This window comes from Lissotriton vulgaris, chromosome 11 (genome assembly GCF_964263255.1).
Source record: "Lissotriton vulgaris chromosome 11, aLisVul1.2, whole genome shotgun sequence".
Taxonomy (NCBI): Eukaryota; Metazoa; Chordata; class Amphibia; order Caudata; family Salamandridae; genus Lissotriton; species Lissotriton vulgaris.
Genome location: NC_141699.1, coordinates 134,785,408 through 134,806,902, shown reverse-complemented (window position 1 = coordinate 134,806,902; position 21,495 = coordinate 134,785,408). Strand labels below are relative to the sequence as shown.

Sequence of the window (21,495 nt, the reverse complement as noted above, 5' to 3'; positions counted from 1 at the left end):
TCTCTTCCCTCCCCCGTCCCTCCTTTCATCTTATGCTTTCTTTCTACCCAGCCATCTCACACTCTCCCAACTGCTCAGCACAGGTGGGATGCCTTTTCGTCATTCTATCCCTCCTTTCACCAACGGCTCTTTGCTTCTCAAGCGATTCATTTGTAAAGCAATAGGTCTCCCATTACTGAAAGTTCGAGCTATTGGCGTTCTAAATAATAATGCACCGTCATTAGCTCTAACTTTCAGTAATGCGAGGCCTATTGCATTGTAAATGCTTGTTCTTTAGTGAGATTGTCATTTCTGACTTTTTTCCTAATAAGCCTGTTACATGCTTTTGTTTTATATCAAACAATCAGGCGGCAGCCTCTGTAGTAGGCTGATGAATACATGGTACTCACATGAGCCCACGCCATCTTCTCCTGTTTGTGTAGTTGTTGGGTCTTTCTTGGAGTCCTGCATCAGAATACATTGCAATAGTCTAGCCTTGACTCAGCTAACTCCCAGGTAAGGTGCACCTTGTAATCCACTAGCCACCCTCTTTCTGCTGTGCATTCCAGCGCTCTGTGTGGTGCACATTATCCTGAGAGAAACCCACCAAAGATGGTGGGAGAGCTGTCAATGAGCCAAGGTTCTGTTGATGCCCAGTATGTGACGCCTTTCTTTTTCCTGCATGTCCTGAAACTCTCCGGAGTTTTTGGAAGCAGAGAGGATAATTTTCAATTGGATGTTGATGTTGTTGTCAGTCAAAAGCAACGTGTGCTGGAAGGGAATTCCTCAAGAGATGTTAATTTATAGTCTTTGATCCTAAGCTGTGTCATCTTGGTGGGCTGTGCAGAGCATGAGACCTTAAGGAGTGCTGGTTGGTTGGTGCTTTAGGAGAGTTTCATGTGCACTTGGTTGGCGCAAACGTTCATGACAGTGTATTTGTATGGGATGAGGTAGCAAGGGCGTTGAGTCCTTTTCTTGCAACTTCTGAAATTCGTCTTTGAAGAATTTTGTCTTGTAAAAAAATGAAGACAGTAAGCAAATGATTGTAAAGTTAAATTAATTAAGACAAAATTGATCCAACATATTAGAACGTGAAAGCAATTTGCTCATATACTAAATTAATGATTTAGTGTGCTGGCTTCAGAAATGTTGTAATGGTGAAGTGGTGGCCACATTCACATGCATAGATAGCTGCAAGTTGTTAAAGTGGCAGCGAGTGCGCAGGGTTTGAGGACAGCTAGCTTGTGTCAAAGGTAGCAAACAGTTTATGAAGTACCAGGATGTTGGAGAACTTTTGTTGTTTTACAAACTGATCCATTATTTTGTTTTTATATGCATTGAAGCTAGAATTTGGGACTCTGACATGAATAACCTCACCTTGATGCTAGACCAGTGATTTTAAATGTCATCTGAGATCACCAAAAGTGGTACTATTTAAGCCTGCCTAATACCCCCTCCTGTATGGAACTGACTGAATAGTAGGTTGAAAGGTCTATGTTAGAACTCTGGTCTTCTTTGTTGAACGCAATACCTCACTAAAGAGACAATTCCTAGCACTCCTTGCTACTCCCGATGGGGCAGTTAACTGGTGGTACTAGCCCCATTGAATGGCAAGTTTTCCAGTTTCATCTTTGGACCAGGGCTTCTGAAGCCGTCAATGTCTCTGGGGTAAAAAAAAAAAACAGTAGCAAACGTGTGTGAATCAGCGCAGAAAAAGATTCCTTCAAGTTATGCCCCAAAACATATAATAAGGAGTGTTTCCGACCCTCCCGGAGATACCAACACCCCCTTTATCGGTAGCTCCTGTGTAAAGGGAAAATAGCCTGCACTACTCCGCCCAACTTTTAATCCTGCCCTGTAGCTCAACTTCCAGGCGATTCCTTAAAAAAAGCCGGTCTTTTCCGTCTATTTTAGTGATGTTCATACTAGTGAATTGTGATAAAAAAATGTATTGTAAACATCTAAATAAATATGCATTGAATCGACTCCCTCTTTTTTTTTATTTTTAGGAATGCAAAAATGTATCGCAGTTGTTCAATGGATTCTGCTATTCCGGAGTTTTTGGTGGGAATGTCACACCAGCCTTTGACCAGCTGTGCTCTGTTCAGTCTGAGAATAACACTCCTGATTGGTTCCCCTTCTTGTGTGTACAGTCCACCCTGGACAACTCCCCTTTTTTGGGTTATTTCTATCAAGGTTCTACGACGTAAGTTTAAAATTGTCCGAGACCTGCAGCGCATCACAAATTTATGTTCTCAGAAATAAAAATGTTGCCTCATGCCGTCAGGCTCTGAAGTTATTACCTAGCTTAATCCATGCAGTGTATCATGATTTCTGAGTGTTTAGCAGGACAAAAAAAGCTTGCATAGTACAGAATACAGGTTTCTCAATCAGCTTTAGAAGTACTCTGCCATTTATGCGCCTTTTAGTAGGGTTTGAAAGTTTATTTATAAGTGTACCGTTACCGTCTTTATCCCAGGAGAGTGTGGGGCTCAAACCCGGTAGAGAGTAGAGTTCCCATAGTTAAGAATTTGTAGAGGAAGGCTGCATGTCATTCGCAAGGTCAATTTTTCTTGTGGAAGTGTCATCTAAACATGTACACATTTTTTTATTCCTCCAAAATGTGTGTTTTGGTTGCTGTGGGTGTTCACACTTGTGGAGGATTGATCATCTGGAAAGTAGAATGCCAACATGATGAACACATATAAACTGCAATAAATCTGCACTTTCGGATCAGACCATCTTCATTCATGTTTTCATGATTCTGTAAAGACCGGAAAGTGCATGTATATTTTCCGGGTGAAAGGAAGGAAAGAGTTTTGAAGAAAACTCACTGTTGCAGACAAGTGAAAACAAAATATTTAATATCCCTAATTTCTTAACATGATGCATGTGGAATCTGTGCAGTACAGACACCCTGTATGCATGAGCAGCGTGTGTAGCAGATCTAGTTGCTATTTTACGCCTGATATAATTGAACACCATGGTGTTTGGAATTTAGTGGGTGTGATAAGATGTACTTGTGAGCAGTTGACCTGATATATAATGTTCACTATTCTAGTGAGCACTTTGTATCAGTCCAAACAACCCTTATTGATGATTGGTTGTAAGTCAACCTTATAGACCAGCTATCCTAGTAGCATGGATACGAGCAGTCTTCGGGCTAAACTCTAGAGGGCGTGTTAAGCCAGCTGTTATACCATCACATATACCCCTTGAACACCAAGTGAAAGGACACCACACAAGTGTTATGAAAATAAACAGTGTATTTATTTAGATCACAACAGCCCTGTACTCTTTATGAGGACAGGGTACTAAGCACACAACAAAACTCTTACGAAAATACTATAAGTTGCACAATTTACACAAATGCCCGAGGGGCACGAAAAACCATATACTCTAAAAGTGGAATGCGAAATTACTAGCAGGTAAGTACTAATCTCATAGGGTTTGGAATCGCTAGGACTGGACTACTGAACCTTCAGATTACTAGCAGGAGGCCTAGGGAACTCGGGTGCAGAGTGTGCACTCTCACGCAGGATGCGGGACAAAGTCTATGGATACTAGTAAATGCAAAGTTAGGGATATTGGACGAATCCGACTAGGTAGAGCTGAAACGAAAAAGGATCTGGACCCTTGGATAGTGAGGCTATGCTGGGGCACCGAAATGCCGAAGTTACCTAGCCTAGGGGCTGCGGCTGCATAGGTCTGGAAAGACGTCGGGAATCCTCGTTGCAGTCTATGGAGCCTGAAAGAAGAAGTTGCTGGCAGGCGACCAGTGAAGAGATTCGGATGGATCCAAGCCTGGATCGAAGATGGAGGACACCTGTAAGCAGAGGGGACCAAGTTCTGAATCACTAGCCAGTGATTAGCTGGGCACCAGGATGGCACCGGACAAAGTCACCTCGACCAGGTGAGTGGGCGACGCTGGGCTCTGCAGTCTCACGGACCAGGAGGCGTTGTCGGCGACCAGGATGGAGGTGCGAGCTGTCCCACGATGGTATCTGCTGTTGACGTCGCTGGACCCAGGATTGGGGCAACAAGTCTTGGCAAATGCAAGCCCACGCGTTGGACTCAAAATGGCGTCTGGAGTGGACCAGGAGGGTCCGGGGTGCTCCTCTGTTGGAGGGGAGCAAGAGCCAGTCTGGAGCAACTAGACCAGCAGTGTTGATGTCGTCGTTCGTCGTCGGGAAGGCCACAAGCCAGCGGGCTAGTAGCCAGACAACGCGGTGAGCAGCAAAAAGCAGAAGGGCCCCACGCAGATCTCGTGGAGGCTGGGGGGCTGAACTTCGGTGCTGGAGCTGCTCAGGGTTGGGGCTTCTCGGACCCCAAAGCACTCACTCGAGGATCCCTCGGCGGTCGTGCTGGGCAAGCGTCGTGCAGTCTTGAAGATGGCCGGTCCCTCGAGGTCTCGTCGCACCCACGGATCTCAGCTGAGCTGACGATGTGGGTAGAGGTCAGAGGTGCCAGGGAAGCCGGGTCTCGTCGTGCTGGTCAGTCGGATTCCGGAGGAAGGACGTGCAGCAAACCGCAGTGTTCTTGGATGGTGCCTGCGGGGCAGGGTGACTACTCCTTAGCCACAAGGGAGAAATCTTGAGAAGAAGTCGAGAGTTCCTTTCGTAGAAAGTAGTTTCAGGATTCAAAGATGATCTAATTTGGAAGGGGGCCCGCTCCTATCTTTATACTAGGAAAAGGGGCTGGCACGCGACTAGGTCCTGCCCATGGGTGGGACCAGGAAGGGGGGTGGTTACACCCCTCTCCCATGCCGGACTTTCCCCAGGTCAGGGGCTGGTGTGCCCCTGGAACTGGTTCTAGCCGGCCTATGCATAGTGAGCACCGGGGTGCCACTTGCAGTCACCTTCCTCTAAAGCCCTGCCTACCCAGGATACACAAAACCCTGTCCGGGATGGTGCTAGCCCCGCCCCTGACAGGAAACCCTTTGTCCAAGCCTCCCTCGCTGGAAGGACTCCCAGCAGCAGGAGGTCAGACTTGTGTCTGTGGTGGCAGCATCCATTTTGTGATGCTGAGGCTTGAGTTAACTTTAACCGGGGTTCACAGTTACATACATGTCGTGTCCCTCTAGAAGGGTGGAATGCTAACCCCGTCGCCAGAATTGGCGAGGGGTTAGTATTCCAATTCGTATGACACCTTACTCGACATGTTTTGATAAAGCGATACCAGAGTTAGCATATAACCGCGAGGATTATAATACACTTAAGAGTATATGGTACGCGTTATCATGGAACAGCTATTAGGACTTGGTTCCGCAAGCTGCAAACGGGCTCAGCTCATGCCAGAGCACCATCTCACACGATTCCAAGCACTCTGCCTTCAGGATTGTCAAGGCCTGCCATAGGAGCGACTGATAGGAATACGGGTGTCCATTTTAGGGTTAGATATAGGTATACTATATCTAAAGCAAAGGGTGAGTACACCACCTTGCCCCAGCTGTCGTGCAGCCAGTTGTGTCAGATTTAGATGGCCAGCCAGGGGTGGCATAATACATGCTGCAGCCCCTGGTAGGCCCTGGGTACACCCATGCCCTGAGTTACAGGGTCTGATAAGGTGGCCCAGTACCAATTAGATATGTACCTAGGGTACATGGAATCCATTTTACAGAGAGAGCAGTAGGCCTGGGGCCCTGAATAGCAGGGTCCCGGTTCAACTAAGTCGGAAAACCAGCAAAACACCAGGCAAAAAGTTGGGGGCAACCATAGTCAGGTATCCACCTTCCTACACAACCCACCCCCCCTCCCCCCCCCCCCCCCCCCCCAAACGAAAGGAGATAAGGCTATCCTTGACCAGGTAAGCCTATATTGCCTGAGTGGCCATATGAGGTGGTACATGCACTGGCATGGTTACTCCCTGTATCATGGTCCACTACGCAATCCCTCACCCTAAGGGTATCTGAGGGTCTCCACCATAGGGAATCACTACCTGTGGTGTGTTTTGGCAAAGTAAAAGGCAGGTGCTGGGATGGAGTACTGAAGTGAGGCTCCACTAATGTTGGGTTCATCTTCCTCCTATCACTATTCACCCTATATGCCTTTCTTCCCATGACTGAGTTGCTGTGAGCTCTCAGGGTCAACCTCTGGCTACCTAAAGCTGGAGGCTGAGTCCCTCTGTTTGGCTTACTGGAGGGACAGGTCAGGTTTGGGGTTTTTAGGCCCCAGGTTTGGCTGTGCCCAGCAGTGTCCAGCTGTGGGAGTTCCCTAACTAAGTTTAAGGGGGATCCCTCAGGAGTGTGTTTTATTTTCACTTGGCTAGGTCTACTAGCTTCAGTGATCCTAATCTGCTGATTGGGAAGTTCTTTTGGACAGGGGGTCCTTTGGGGTCCACCACTGGCCTCCCTGACCTTTACAGCCCTGGGCTGATTGAGGCAGGATAGAGAGGGGCAGGTTACCTGCTCCAGACTGGGTCCCACCTGGGAAGGTTCCACTGTCATCAGGGGCTCTACCAGGCTAGGCCTGACTACCTCTGGGGCAGTTCCTTCACCAGGGGTAGAGTCAGTTCCCTGAGGAGGCTGGCTCTCACCTAGTGTCTGGAAGGGGGAAGACTTTTCTTCCTCCTCAATGCTCTCTGTTTGGGTGGAGAGATCCATTGTTTCAGGCTTCACAACCCCACTATCTGTTTGAGTAGAGGCTGAGACCATTACAGCCTTACCAACCTTTTCAGGAAGGCACTCAGTTTGTGTTTGGGCTGTGACTGTCACAGCCCTCCTATCCTGTTCTGGAAAGTCTGTCTGAGCCTGGGCAGTGGCTACCACTGCTCTTCCAACCTTTTCAGGGAAGAATGGTGCTTGGACTGGGGCTGTAGCTATTACTGCCCCACTAACCTTTCTGGGTCGGCCTATCATCCTGGAGTGGGTTTCTTGCTCCACCTCAGCCCATGCTGAGAGTTCCAGGTCATTCCCCAGTAAGCAATCTACAGGTAGGGTGTCTGTCAATGCCACTCTCATGGGCCCTGTGACATTACCCCAGCTGAGCTCGATTACTGCCATGGGATGCCTTCTTTTCACTCCATGAACGTGTGTCACCTGATAAATGAATTCGGAACCAGCGCATCACACTCAATCAATGCATCGCCTGCATTTCATGGAGAATGTCGACGCATCTCACCCACTGCGCGTCTCCACACTGACGCATCGCTTCAGCTGCACCTCACATCTTCTTTGACTTTGAGGCAAACCCAGATTGATCGAGATACTGTTGTACAGAGGGCCTAAGTGGGTCCTTGTAGCCGACCCGCGCTCCATCGTGGTCGGCCTGAACATTCTACTTTGCCCCAGTCTGGCTCGACCAGATAACCATTTAAGTACTTATTGCCTCAAAGCCCTATTTTACAGTTTATTCTTTGAAAATTCTACTTGTTGGATTTTTGTCTTTGGTCTTGTTCTTTTTATAAAATTAAGCTCCATTTCTCCAACCTCATGTGGAGTCTTTTTGTGGCGTTTTCACTATGTTGCTGTTTTAAGTGTTGCGCATATACTTTATACATTGCCTCTTAAGTTAGGTCTGACTGCTGTGTGCCAAGCTAACCGAGAATGAGCACAGGATAATTTAGGATGTGTTGTGCCCTACTGTGTTTAGGATTGTGGTTCCTGCTTGGACAGCATGCATAACTCTGCCAACCAGAAACCCAATTTCTAACTAACACCTATTCCATGTTTTTGGAAAATAAGATTCTGGTTTCTTTTGGTACTTAACACACCAAAACCTGCATGCTGCATTAAATACCGTATTGTGTCCTGTTAAATTTCGGCAGGTTTGACCTATTGAAATTTAATGAAAGGTGAGGTATTTATTTAATACACCATTGAAGTACTGGGTTTGGTGAATATCCTCTAACTCAGAATTCCAACCACAGTTCAAACAGGAGTTTGCGCAGGGGTCGGTAATCTCTGACCAACTCAGAATTAGGGCCATAAGGGGAGAAAAAAATTGGCAAAATCCTGAAATGTATGTGAATTGCATACATCACAAGTGAAACTCTTAAGAAACGGTCCCAAGTCTCTAATTTGTGAGTCCAGGCCAATGTATGTCTGGGAACATAACCTCTGATTATTTTCACACAGCAAGGTCCGCGGGGGCACCACTTACTGACGCACTCCTTATAGGAACTAGAGAATAACTTCATACATCTTTATTAGGGACTCTCAATAAAGTGTTATGTATTATAATGGGAAAATGCATAGGGTTGGGCCCTTAATCAGTTAGGCTAGGCCTGTGCATTAAAAAAAAGTGTCATAAAAGATTTGTATGTATAGTTTGCCAAAATATCTATTTCAAATTGTTGAATATTAGACATATCAAAAATGTCATTATGAATAAATATTGATGTGATCATGACAATTGAATTGTGTAATCTTGGCAAATGAATGCATGAATTGACATCAGTACTACCACTTCTGGTGTCGTTAATTATGAATTATAATGGAGCACTAACGGATGGCTTAATCCCAGATACTTCCACCCAGAGATGACACACATTTTGTTGGAATGCTTACAGAAGAACCAGTTAGAGGTTTTTATTTGCCATCTCAGTTTTTTGTTTTGCATACTAATTTTTACAGTGTGGTTATTTGTATGTATGCCCCTTTGCCTCTGTATTGATGTGTGGTAGTGTTCTGTCTCCTCAGCTTGTCCTTCATTTGATATATTTGGCTTAAGTTAAACCATTAAGAGGAAAGTTAATGAACCTTGACATTACTCTTAATTCCCTGACTGAATGTAAGAATGAATGTGACTGCTTTGCTGTATACACATCTTGTGAACTACTCTTATGCCAGCACTGCACTTCTCTCCCACTCATTATCTAGGGCCAGATGTAGGTAAGTATATTTTACCGATTCATAAATACCGAATTTTACCGATTCGGTATTTATGAATCGGTAAAATAGAAGGGGGGACATGTAGAAAGAATCGGTAATTGAATTACCGATTCTGTAAGAATCTGTATTTACCGAATCGGTATTTACCGATTCGGTAATGCCCATTGATTCCTATGGGCATTGAAGCCCATAGGAATCAATGGGCATTACCGAATCGGTAAATACCGAATTTTGCAAGGGTGCAGGGGGTGTCACTTTGACACCCTCTAGCACCCCGATTTAAGGCATGTGTGACATGTGGCACACAGACATGCCCTAAGGGCATGTCAGTCTGTCACATGCCATGGGTGTGCATGCACACATGTGCATGCACACCTGGAATCGGTATTTTACCACCCAATTGGATTGGGTGGTAAAATACCGACTCGGTAAGGCCTGTGGGACTCAGAAGAGTCCCACCTACATTTCAAAATTACCGAATCCGTAAAAATACCGATTAGGTAAATTTACCGAATCGGTAAAATAGCCTACCTACATCTAGAATAGCCATTTACCGGTCGGTAACAACCGATTCGGCCGTTACCGGTCGGTAAATGTCTAAAATGTCTACCTACATCTGGCCCCTAGTTCTTTTTCTGCCTAGACAGTATGGGCCAGATGTAGGTCGCCAATTACCGGTCGGTAACGGCCGATTTCGGCCGTTACCGACCGGTAATTGGTTTTTGAGATGTAGGGGCCATTATTTTACAGAATCGGTAAATCTACTGATTCTGTAAAATAGCGAATCGGTAATTTTACTGATTCGGTAAATCCCAGATGTAGGTAGCACTGTTTACAGTGCTACAGGCCTTCAGAATTCGGTATTTTATCACCCAATACAATTGGGTGGTAAAATACCGAATTCAGGTGTACATGCACATCTGGGCATGTACACCTGTGCCATGTGACACACAGACATGCCCTTAGGGCATGTATGTGTGCCACATGGCACACAAGCCTGGAATTGGGGTGCTACAGGGTGTCAAAGTGTTCGGTATTTACCGATTGGGTAAATACCGAATCGGTATTTCCCATTGATTCCTATCGGCTTCAAGGCCTCAATAGGAAATAACGATTCGGTATTTACCCAATCGGTAAATACTGAATCATACCGATACAGTAATTCTAAAATAAAAATTACCTACATCTGCCCCCTTCCTATTTACCTACTCTTAAATACCGAATCGGTATGATTCGGTATTTAAGAGTAGGTAAATAGGAATTACCTACATCGGGCCCTATATCTTCTGGTTTGCGCCATGGCAGAGCTCCATCAGTAATATATTTTGCTTTGTTCTGAAAGCAAATGTAACACGTTTTTAAATATTAGATGCTTTCTTTAAGTTTAGTTTTTGTGTTGGAACTGTTTTGTTTATACTGCACAGTGTCAATGATTGTTAGCACTTTTCACTGCCTGCCGTTAGGTTTCCTGTTCTTTTATGGATTCTGCTTGAGCAGTATTGCTGCTGGAAGGGATTATATTTTGGTATGTGCTTTATATTTTTTACAATTGCATATATTGTATCTCTGTTTGCAGTTCTCCTTCACAATTTTCCGCGTTTAAGGCTCCTTTCCAAGCGAACACACAAGGATCCACTGGTGGTTATAGACAAGGAGACCCAATTTTAACAGGCACCAATGAATATTTTACCATTCCACAGGTGATTGTTTTTTTCAAAATAATACTTTATATGCGAGTCATATTATTTGTTGCTGGTGACACGCTTGCCTTCTTGTTTGCAAAAATGTATTTCTTTCTGAATACGACCTATGTATCTTGCTCCAGCTGATCTTTAACAAACGTCCATCCTTTGGCCATTCAAAGCTTGTTGTTAGAGTAACTTGCCTTACTGTCTCACATAGTTTGTTCTTGCACGCTTTTACAGAAATGTTATATGGTTTCATTTAAGATGGACATGAAAAATGGTTTGGTTTTCAAAATTCAGTGGCTGGAAATAAAGGTCCCCTTGAAGCATAGTTGCAGCTATGCACTCTTTGTAGGGTGTGTTGTTGTTGTACCACACTCGCAAGCTTTATCCACAGCAAGATCTTGGTGCTGTCTCTGGAAGTCGGGGAGATCACTGAGAGGCTAAGATACCCAGCTTAGTGTCCACTGGAAAGGAATTAAAGCTCCAGGTATGACTTGTAAGAACTCCAGTGAGCTTCATTAACTATTCCAGGGATGTAGCTGCCTTCTAGCTGTATTGCTGAAATTTACAACCTGGCTTAAAATCCTGTGATACTTAGCAAATCACTTTACATCTGTCCATCATATTGTAAAAATATGTAAAAATACATAATACAGTAATACTTGCCGTTGCAATTGGATATTTTCACACCACTTTTCATCCCTCCAGCACATCCTGGTTTCTGTAACTAGGTGTCAACTGGTCAACACACAGGCAAGGCCGTGCACTATGCTCTTTGTGCAACCTGTACCTCATGTTTGTGTTGCTTTTCTATAATAATGTTTACAAAAATAGCCTCTTTGATTCTTGGAACTATTCCCCACTACATCAACCCCGAAAGGTAAATAAACTAACTGAATTGGCAATCCTTGCATTATGGTGGTTAAACCACATCATCGATCACCTCCCAAAGAGAGATTATAAAGAAGGTGCCATCGAGGTACCGTCCTCTGGTTTCGTGAGACTTTTTTGGAATTATTTCAACCCTTGTCTGCATTTCTTAATTGGAAAATGAGTTTCGGTTTTTTGTTTGCTTTTGAAGCTGTAAGCTTAATGTTTCTGGTAAAATGCACAGGACTTGGAACATAGTGTTTGTCCTCTGACCGAAGGGAACACTCTGTCTTGTATTTTCAAGTGCAATGATTTGGGAAAACAACCTTGGAGAACCTTTTTGTACCTCTTGGCTCACGAGTCTTGATGAGTGTTACAAGTTTAGCAGCTATTATGCGTTTTTCTTCTAGATGTATATTCATTTTTTAAAGTAAGCATGTAAAGAAACGCTTGCAGCTTTGCACACCGCAATTCCATATATGTTATGCGGCAAGGAATTGAAAACTCTAGGATTAACAGAATTTAAGAAATTCAAATTTCTGTTGAAGCTTCATAATTTAAACTCAAAAGCGTTGATCACAAATCACACCGGCACATGCTTTCGTTGCCACCCTTAAGTCCCCATACAGTATACAAATTCAACAACTTAAATAGTCCGGGAGGGTATGCCAGTACAAAAATGTAGGACTGTTAAACATTCTTTAGGTGATCAAATGTTTACCACACTGAATTGAATTTCTTTGCTTTTTATTCCAGCCTATTGGCGAACATTGCATCAACAATGCTCCAGTGGCATACCTTCAGAACTTTGATATCAGGTGTGTTCGTCCACTAACCTATGAAAATATTGCAGCCATCACTGCATCGACCATTAATTCTGGTAATGGAGGTACGTGTTGCGTGCATTTCAGATAATCTGTAAAATGAGGTTAATATTTATTTTGATTACCCTGCTGGTACGATTGTATTAATTACGCATGTGAATAATCTTTCTTCTGCCCAAAGACATTTGTTTTAGTTACTAATAAACAAAATGTCAGGTGTTGTTATTGTTATTGTTAAATTCGATTTATAGCGCGCCCAATCACCTGCAGGCCTCTAGGCGCTTGGAAATCGATGTCATACAATAACTTGGTTCACTCCTGAGAGAGATGCAGCTACAGGACTACACTGTGGTCAAGGCTCTTCTAAACAGCAAGGTTTTCAGAGATTTCCTGAACCGCAGGAGATTCATCTCCCTGCGTAGCCCCTCAGGCAGCTTGTTCCATAATTGGGGGGCCAGGACAGAAAAGGCTCTCCCTCCCTTAGTCACTAATTTGTAGCGGGGGCAGACCAGTAACTGAGCGTCTGATGATCTGAGTGCTCTTGTCGGGTTGTACACTTCCAGGCGGGCCTTGATATAGGCCGGCGCATGGCCGTAAATCGCCTTATGCGCTATACAGAGGCTCTTAAATTCAACCCTCTCCTTAACAGGGAGCCAGTGAAGGTTTTGAAGAAGAGGGGAAGCCTTTGTTCGTCTGGGCACTCTGAAAATTAGCCGTGCGGCGTCGTTCATTACGACCTGGAGTCTGTTTATCGACATTTTTGGGAGGCCAAGGTACAGGGCATTCCCATAGTCGATCCGGGAGATGACAGTTGCTGCTACAATTGAACGCATCATCGAATGAGAAAGGAAGGGGGCTATCTTTCTCAGTTGTCTGATGATGTTCGTGCAAGTTCCAACAACAGCGGAAACTTGACTGCACATTGACAGGTCGCAGTCTAATTTAATCCCCAGACTCTTTACGTTGGCACTAGGCTTTGGGGCTGCTCCAAGCTCAGCAGGCCAGTACAGATCACTCCACGGTGAGGTGGTAGATGGAATTACCAATACCTCGGTCTTATCCGGGTTGATCTTTAGTAGGTTTTTCGTCATCCAGCCTACGGTGTACCTCAGGATATTTTGGGCTTGGGTTTGTGCTGTCCCTGTGTTATCGATACTCAGCACTAGCTGAGTATCGTCAGCATAGTTGTAGACTCTGCAGCCCAACTCAGCCAGGGATGCAATCAAAGGCTGCAGGTAAAGATTGAACAGAAGTGGGGACAGTGCGGAGCCCTGTGGGACTCCGCACTCTAAGAGGCCCACTTCAGATATTGACTCCCCAAGTTGTATCCTCTGCGTCCTTCCCAAAAGGAAGGATCGCAGCCACTTGAGGGCCAAGCCTTTGATCCCAAAGGCCTCCAGCCTTCCCAGGAGCAGGTCATGACTGACGGTATCGAACGCCGCTGACAGATCTAGTAAAATCAGGGCGCTCGGCCTTTTGCCGTCAGCCATGCCTCTCAGTTCGTCCAACAACGAGAGCATCACTAGCTCGGTGCTGTGGTGCGCTCGAAACCCTGCCTGTCGCTCATGCAGTAAGCCATGGGATTCGAGGTACAGTGATAGAGACTTCAGCACGTGTTGCTCTAGGACCTTAGCAAGGAAAGGCAGCTGGGAGATCGGCCTATAGTTCTTCAGGACAGCCGGGTCTGCGCCTGGTTTCTTCAGTAGAGGTCTAACTCTCGCCTCCTTAAGGTCACCGGGTAAATACCCTGTTTCTAGGGACCTATTTAGGAGAGAGATGATCCGAGCCTCCAGTAGCGGGCGTGCCACACGGAAGATACTCGGGGGACATGGGTCCGCTGGGGAGCCAGATTTAGTTTTCCCCATTAGCTGCTCTAGACTCAGCTCGTCCAACTCAGGGAACTGTACTAAAGAGCAGTGAGTGGGATTTTGAACCTCAGGCTGTGCAGTGTCATCATTCACCACACTACTCTTGATGTCCTGGATAATGGTCTTTACCTTTTCTAAAAAATATTCCTGAAAGGTGTTAGAGTTTATGGGAGACTCAGAGTTCTCCTGTTTTTTACTCAGCTCCGACAGGATTCGGAAAGTCTCCTTCTGGATATTCCTAGCCTTCTGTAGGCGAGACTCATAGTACTCCGCCTTGGCTTGTGAAATAAGTTTTTTATACAGGTGGAGTGAGTCTTTATATTGGTTCCTTGCAGTATCCTGCTTGGTTTTCCTCCAGATTCTCTCCCGAGCTCGGAGCTTCCTTTTTTGTTCCCTTAGTGATGGGGTAAACCATGGAGCCTCTTTACCAGGACCCTTAATTGACTGGGTTTTTTCCGGTGCTATGTGATCAAAAGCTGTGTTCAGGCTCTGAGTTAGAACTGTATATTCTACGTCCAGGCTTCTATCAGAATTCGTCAGAGAAGTCATTTCCGGAAGCACAGGGGTCAGGTTTTTTAAATCAACCTCGGCCCATTTGCGGGTCCTTCTAATACCTCGGGATAGGTGCTTTAAATGATCTTTTATGTTTATCTCACAGATCACTAGGTAATGGTCAGTCCAGATGCAGGCAACCACATCCTTAAGAAGGACATTTGGGTCTGTGGACCATACTAAGTCAAGGGTATGACCCTTAATATGTGTGGGTACTTTCACAAGTTGACTGAAACTCAAAGCGGACATGGTAGTGTCCAATTGGCGTGTTGGTAGGTCCCATTGGGGGCTGTCCCAATGCAAGTTAAAATCTCCTAATATCACAATTTTTTTGTACCTTGTACATAGATCTGATATAATAGGTGTAAATAAATCATTAAAAAGTGGAGATGAGTTGGGTGGGCGGTAGATTGACAGAATCACCCAGCAGGAATTGTTGAAAGAAATCTTTATTCCTACTAGATCAGCTAGGTCCACTGTTTCTGAAATTATCTCTTCCACAGATAAGGATTTTTTAAATAGAATCGCTACCCCACCCCCCCGAGCCGACCCTGCGCGGTTCTGCCAAATTGCGTCATAGCCATTAGGGAGGGCAGCAATAATATCCGGCATGGAGTTTTCACCCATCCAGGTTTCTGAGAGTGTCAGGACATCAAGTTCTCTATCCTGAAGTAGGTTATAGATCTCTACATGATGACTGTGAAGGGACCTAGTATTCAGACTAGCTATCTTTAGTACCGGGTATTGGGTTCTAGAGCTTCTGTTGTACGGCCGCAGTATGGCATGACTTTTTAGCCTAGCAATAGCACCTAAATCGAGTAGCAACTGACCGTTATCTAAACAACGAAGCTCTTCCGCCGTATATATATAACGACGGTCAGGAGATCGAGCCCCCGAGCCCGCCCGTGCGCGGACGGGCGCAGACGGGCTGGACTCTGGCGTGACTCCGGCGATGTTCTGGCGATCCCGCAGCGCGTACCCGCTGCGCGTGAGCATGGTCGTCTTAAGTACCGGTCTAGCATCCTTGTGACGACTAGACCGTGTCGAGCCTCAGCCCCCACCCAAGATGTCTGCCGCTATGGCACTCAGTGAAGGAACAGGTAAAATGAAGCTGTAGGCTTCTCGATTATCAGGAGCAGCCGCCCCAACGCGGTATTGCGTGTGTTATTGCGTGCAAGTAAGCGGATCAATTTTAAAAATAATGTACACAAAATCGAGCATTCATGAACACAAAACGAAAATTTTAAAATTACAGGCTGCGAAGGCTCCTAATGAGCGCAATGCGCTCTGTGCTGAGCTCTATCTTAAAATGTGACCAAGCGTGTTTCCAAGCAGCAGGCCGCCTAATTTGCTCGTCTTAAGTACCGGTCTAGCGTCCTTGTGACGACTAGACCGTGCCGAGCCTCAGCCCCCACCCAAGATGTCTGCCGCTATGGCACTCAGTGAAGGAACAGGTAAAATGAAGCTGTAGGCTTCTCGATTATCAGGAGCAGCCGCCCCAACGCGGTATTGCGTGTGTTATTGCGTGCAAGTAAGCGGATCAATTTTAAAAATAATGTACACAAAATCGAGCATTCATGAACACAAAACGAAAATTTTAAAATTACAGGCTGCGAAGGCTCCTAATGAGCGCAATGCGCTCTGTGCTGAGCTCTATCTTAAAATGTGACCAAGCGTGTTTCCAAGCAGCAGGCCGCCTAATTTGCTCGTCTTAAGTACCGGTCTAGCGTCCTTGTGACGACTAGACCGTGCCGAGCCTCAGCCCCCACCCAAGATGTCTGCCGCTATGGCACTCAGTGAAGGAACAGGTAAAATGAAGCTGTAGGCTTCTCGATTATCAGGAGCAGCCGCCCCAACGCGGTATTGCGTGTGTTATTGCGTGCAAGTAAGCGGATCAATTTTAAAAATAATGTACACAAAATCGAGCATTCGTGAACACAAAACGAAAATTTTAAAATTACAGGCTGCGAAGGCTCCTAATGAGCGCAATGCGCTCTGTGCTGAGCTCTATCTTAAAATGTGACCAAGCGTGTTTCCAAGCAGCAGGCCGCCTAATTTGCTCGTCTTAAGTACCGGTCTAGCGTCCTTGTGACGACTAGACCGTGCCGAGCCTCAGCCCCCACCCAAGATGTCTGCCGCTATGGCACTCAGTGAAGGAACAGGTAAAATGAAGCTGTAGGCTTCTCGATTATCAGGAGCAGCCGCCCCAACGCGGTATTGCGTGTGTTATTGCGTGCAAGTAAGCGGATCAATTTTAAAAATAATGTACACAAAATCGAGCATTCATGAACACAAAACGAAAATTTTAAAATTACAGGCTGCGAAGGCTCCTAATGAGCGCAATGCGCTCTGTGCTGAGCTCTATCTTAAAATGTGACCAAGCGTGTTTCCAAGGTGTGTTAGAACATCAAATTAGTTTCATGCACTAGTCTAGCTATTCAGCCTTGAACTGCACTTTGGAACAGACATTTTATCTCGGAAGCAACCCTTTAGAGAAAAGTCCTCGCTAAAGTAACGATTTAGCCACAGAGAGCACAGTAGGAGCTGGTACCGGATACGACACATTGTAACTTGCATTTAGGTATGACGTTGGGATACCTTTTATTATATCATGTAAAGGATAGACAATATCCATTGCAAAGGAGGAATAGAAGAAGGAGGATGCCACCCTGGGAGATGCAGAGACTGGAAAGTGCAGACACTGGGATGGGAAAGCACTGACCCCATGGTTGCAAGACACTGTCCTCGTTATGTCCCAGAAGTAGTGTGGGAGATGGGGACGCCAGTGACATGGGGACACTGACTTGGGAGAAATGACAAAGGACGTCTGGCAGTTTGACACAAAGAATGACTAAACTCACCAGTCCCTGAGCATATTTACATAGATTCTTAAACAAAATATTCAAGGAAAGGGACTCTCACAATGTCTGAGCATGTTGCTCACCACATACTTATACAGGGGAGGGTGGCAGTTGAACAGAGTATAGGTCGAACCATAGAGAAACTCAAATTCTGCAGATGACTCGTTAGTCTGAGGCACCCACTGGTGTTTGGAATTCTGATAAGGGTACTAGTATTCTGTATGCAATGATAAATTAAAATATATTGCTGCTTGTGAGTGGCCTTACAGAGTCATTCTTTTCTTTGGAGCCTGGAGTTTCAGGGAGAGGGAGTGTCTTTCGGATCTTATGTGCACCCATCAATGTAAACAGGAATTTAAGCGTGAGCACTTTTGTCTAACTAGAGAGCTCTACCCATCATCCATAAGGGGTTTAGCATATTGAGAAGTAGATCCTGTTTGGGAAGTGGCAGCTATTTTAGGGGGTTATTCATTTTCAAATAGAAAAAAGAGCCATCTGGACGATCTCTCTTTGGTGTCTAATTCTGTCCGAAGGTTTGCCTACAGAGTAGCGTTGTTCAAATGATCTTGAATACTTTAATGCATGTTCAGTTTGTAAAGCTTCTTGTTCAGACTTCCTCAGTTTCCCAAATCACAGGACCCCCTCTCCCCTTTTTAGTGAACCATATAGATGGTTGTTTGACCTGTTTCAGTGTTGAAATAGTGTGTCAAGTTATATTGACTAACAAGCCCACAACAAGCACACCTATAAACTTGCATCAATTAGCAAAGTGTGCATACAAAAATGTTCTGCTCCCTAGCCTGAGTTACATTGTGTGCATATTTCTGATGCTCAAACTTGCCTGTCAATTACATTATTAACGTTTGCCACATCTTTGTCAACTTTTCAAATAAAATCTGCTCTTTGGCAAGTAACACAAAGACTGAAAATGAGAGGTGGTTCCAGTTATTGAGGTATAGGTGTGAGATGAGGGAACTTCTAATATCCATTTGAGTACCCATGCATTCACACTCTTACTCTGCTGTTCAGCAGGATTCATTAGAAGTGTTTATCAGGGTACCAGTAACACAGAACTCTATTAATCGTTTTATTAAACTAAACTAGTGGTTTATCTGTTCATTCTTTTCTTCTGTTCTTTCTGTAGGTGTCTTGACATTAACAGTGACTAATTCACGACTAGTTGATCCCAGCAATTTCATCACGTTGACAGATGCAGGTACCCTTTATGTTTTAGTGCTTGAACTGCAAACTAAAATCATGAAACACATCTATTCGTGCAGTGAATTCAGGGTTTTATGTACAATTGTAACAATCTTTTTTAACTCCCGAACAAGAAATACTCACTTCCAAAACCAATTGCAGTAGAAAACCGGAAGTACAGCCTGGCTGCTGATACCTTTAGAGAAATACTTTCCCCTGATATGGCTTGTACTAAACTCCTTGAAGCTTTTGTGTACTGTCAAAGTGTTATTGTGCGCCTTTAAAGCCATCTTCACTAAATACAGCATACATAGGGAGACGTTTTTTCTCATCTATAGGCCCACACGAGCACCAGAATGCTCTTAATTATTGCTAATGTGCACTCATGAATACCTAGACCTTCTGTGTCACACGCCCATCCTGTAGACCGACCTGAACACCCCAGCACAAGCTCAAGTTGTCTGCTCCATTAAACCTGCCCATTAACCTTGCTGCTGTCATGAATATTTGAAACTCTGTAGAGCTGACCCATGGAAAGGAGTAATTCCAAAGCAAGGATTTCAGGCAAGTACCTTTAATGTTCTGCTTGTTGATACAAAAACCTTATCTGCTTCTTTTAAAGTAACTTGCACCAACAAATTCTGGTCCTCTTGACTAAAGTGTTCTCGTTCTGTAGAGTTGAACCAGGTGTGGAAATAACCAGGATATCCCCGTGTCTCACTCCATTTGGCAGAAGTATTCTTAACTAATATTTCTAAAGAACACTAATCACCCAACATGCCATCATGATTAGGGTTCAATCATGGTTTATTAAAGTTTGTGTTTCCTACAACAAAGTGTAGAAACCCACTTTACATAAATCCCCTTAAAACCCCCTTGTACCAAAGCAGATCCCACGCACACCTGTTGCATCCCCCTATTGTCCACTATTCCTCCTCCTATGAATACCTGACCACTTCCCAAATCTAGGATAATGAGTATCATCCACCAATCCTGACTTGGAGGGAAGGGGGCGGCAGGGCGGGGAAAAAAGAATGAAAAAGAAGTTTACCTTTTGCTGCAGGCCTGCATTCTTCTGATCCTTAGCCGGCCTGGGACTTATGCTCCATCGCTGTGCCTCGCTGCTCCTGGCACTCGGGCCGGACTGGGAACTAAAACTGGCCATGGCAAAGTGCGGCCGAGCTGTTTGCAAGGGCCGGTTTCAGCCGATTGTGTGACAGGTGCCGATTTAAACTTCCCTTGTAACAAAAATGTCCCCCAGGAGCTCAAAACCGTCCCCCACTGTGGCGGCCCACCGGGGAAATGCCCGGTGTCCGCTATGGCTAGACTCCCTGTGCAATCCCAGCGCTTCTCTCATGCAATTATTCCCAGCTTGAGAGAAGCGCTGGGATTGGGTGGAGCGGGCCAGTTTTTAAGCTCCTTGGGGACTGGGAGGTTCTACCCTGAGCACTGATGATATCTGATGGATGTTGGTAGGGCTGGCTGTACCTAGCCGGCCAAACTGACGTGCACTCTCAGTGCCTACTACCACTCCTCAGCCCTCCCCATCCCCCTCAATCCCTCCCCCCTGCTGACGCGCAGACATAGCCCAACCTACCCCAGACTTTCAGCTACCGTCTAGAAGTGGGAAATAAAATGATAATAAAATAGTTTTATTGTCATTTATTTTTCTTTTATGTGCTGGCATTTCACTAGTGGGGTGATGCTCCTCTGCCATAGTGGAGGAGCCACCCTGGTAATTACTAGACACAAAGGCACAGACGAGTGAATTGTATACACAAATAAATAATCTGAACTGTTGGCTCCCTGAATGGGGGGGCACTTTCATTTCGTCATGCTTGCTCTTTGAACTCCTCCTCCTCTAACTCCTGACCCCCACAAATAAAAATATTTTTGTCATAGGGACATTACATTGTACTGGGCCTGAAGAGTTTGCCCTTCAAGTTCCATTACAGTTATGTTGTAGTTTGCTTTTTTGCAAATAAGGTGTCATGCATATTCAAAAAGGAGCCGAAAAGTGTGGCCCTGATAATATTTTCACTTAAACATTGTGCAAATTGAGAACATCATGATGCCCACCAATAAATCAACTTAGAATTCAGTAAGGACAATATGTATGTATGTATATGTGTATATGTATGTATGTATGTATATGTGTATATGTCTGTATATATGTATGCATATATATATATATATATATGTATATATTTATATGTATGTATATATGTATGTGTAGATGATGTGTATATGTATGTATATATGTATGGATATATATATGTATGTGTATATATGTGTATATGTATGTATATATGTATGCATATATATGTATGTATATACATGTGTGTATTTATGTAGGTATGTATATATCTGTATGTATATATGTATGTGCATGTATGTATATATGTGAGCAAGGCCACCTCGTTGGCCGAAACGCGTCATCTGTCCGTATGATTTGCACTTTTATGGATTAATAAAGATCACTGTAGCCGGCAGTGATTGAAATCAACTGAAGAGTCTGTCTCTCCGTTTGGTGGGTTCAAGCACCGGAGTGGTAATTGTATGTATATATATGTGTGTGTATATATAGGTATGTATCTATGTATGTATGTATGTGTGTATATGTATGTGTGTGTATATATATATATATATATATATTTATGTATATTTTCTGCATACGAAAGTCTCCAGCAGTTCTGCAGGTAAATAGACGAGACGAACCCAAAGACTGGTGCTGATTTTTTATTTAGCTCTCCACCACACCACCATTACGCGTTTCGGGCCAAACAAGCCCTTGATCACATGACCTGTATGTATATATGTATG

The 21,495-nt window shown here is 44.6% G+C and overlaps 1 protein-coding gene across 1 annotated transcript in view; it reads left to right on the top strand.

Moving 5' to 3' along the window:
- TCTN2 (tectonic family member 2) overlaps positions 1–21,495 on the top strand; it is a 229,100-nt gene that overhangs the window by 90,692 nt on the left and 116,913 nt on the right. The window contains exons 6-9 of the mRNA XM_086942904.1: positions 1,989–2,185; positions 10,386–10,509; positions 12,124–12,256; positions 18,617–18,688. Of these exons, the coding sequence (XP_086799030.1) occupies positions 1,989–2,185; positions 10,386–10,509; positions 12,124–12,256; positions 18,617–18,688 (526 nt within the window). The remainder of the gene's footprint in view (positions 1–1,988; positions 2,186–10,385; positions 10,510–12,123; positions 12,257–18,616; positions 18,689–21,495) is intronic.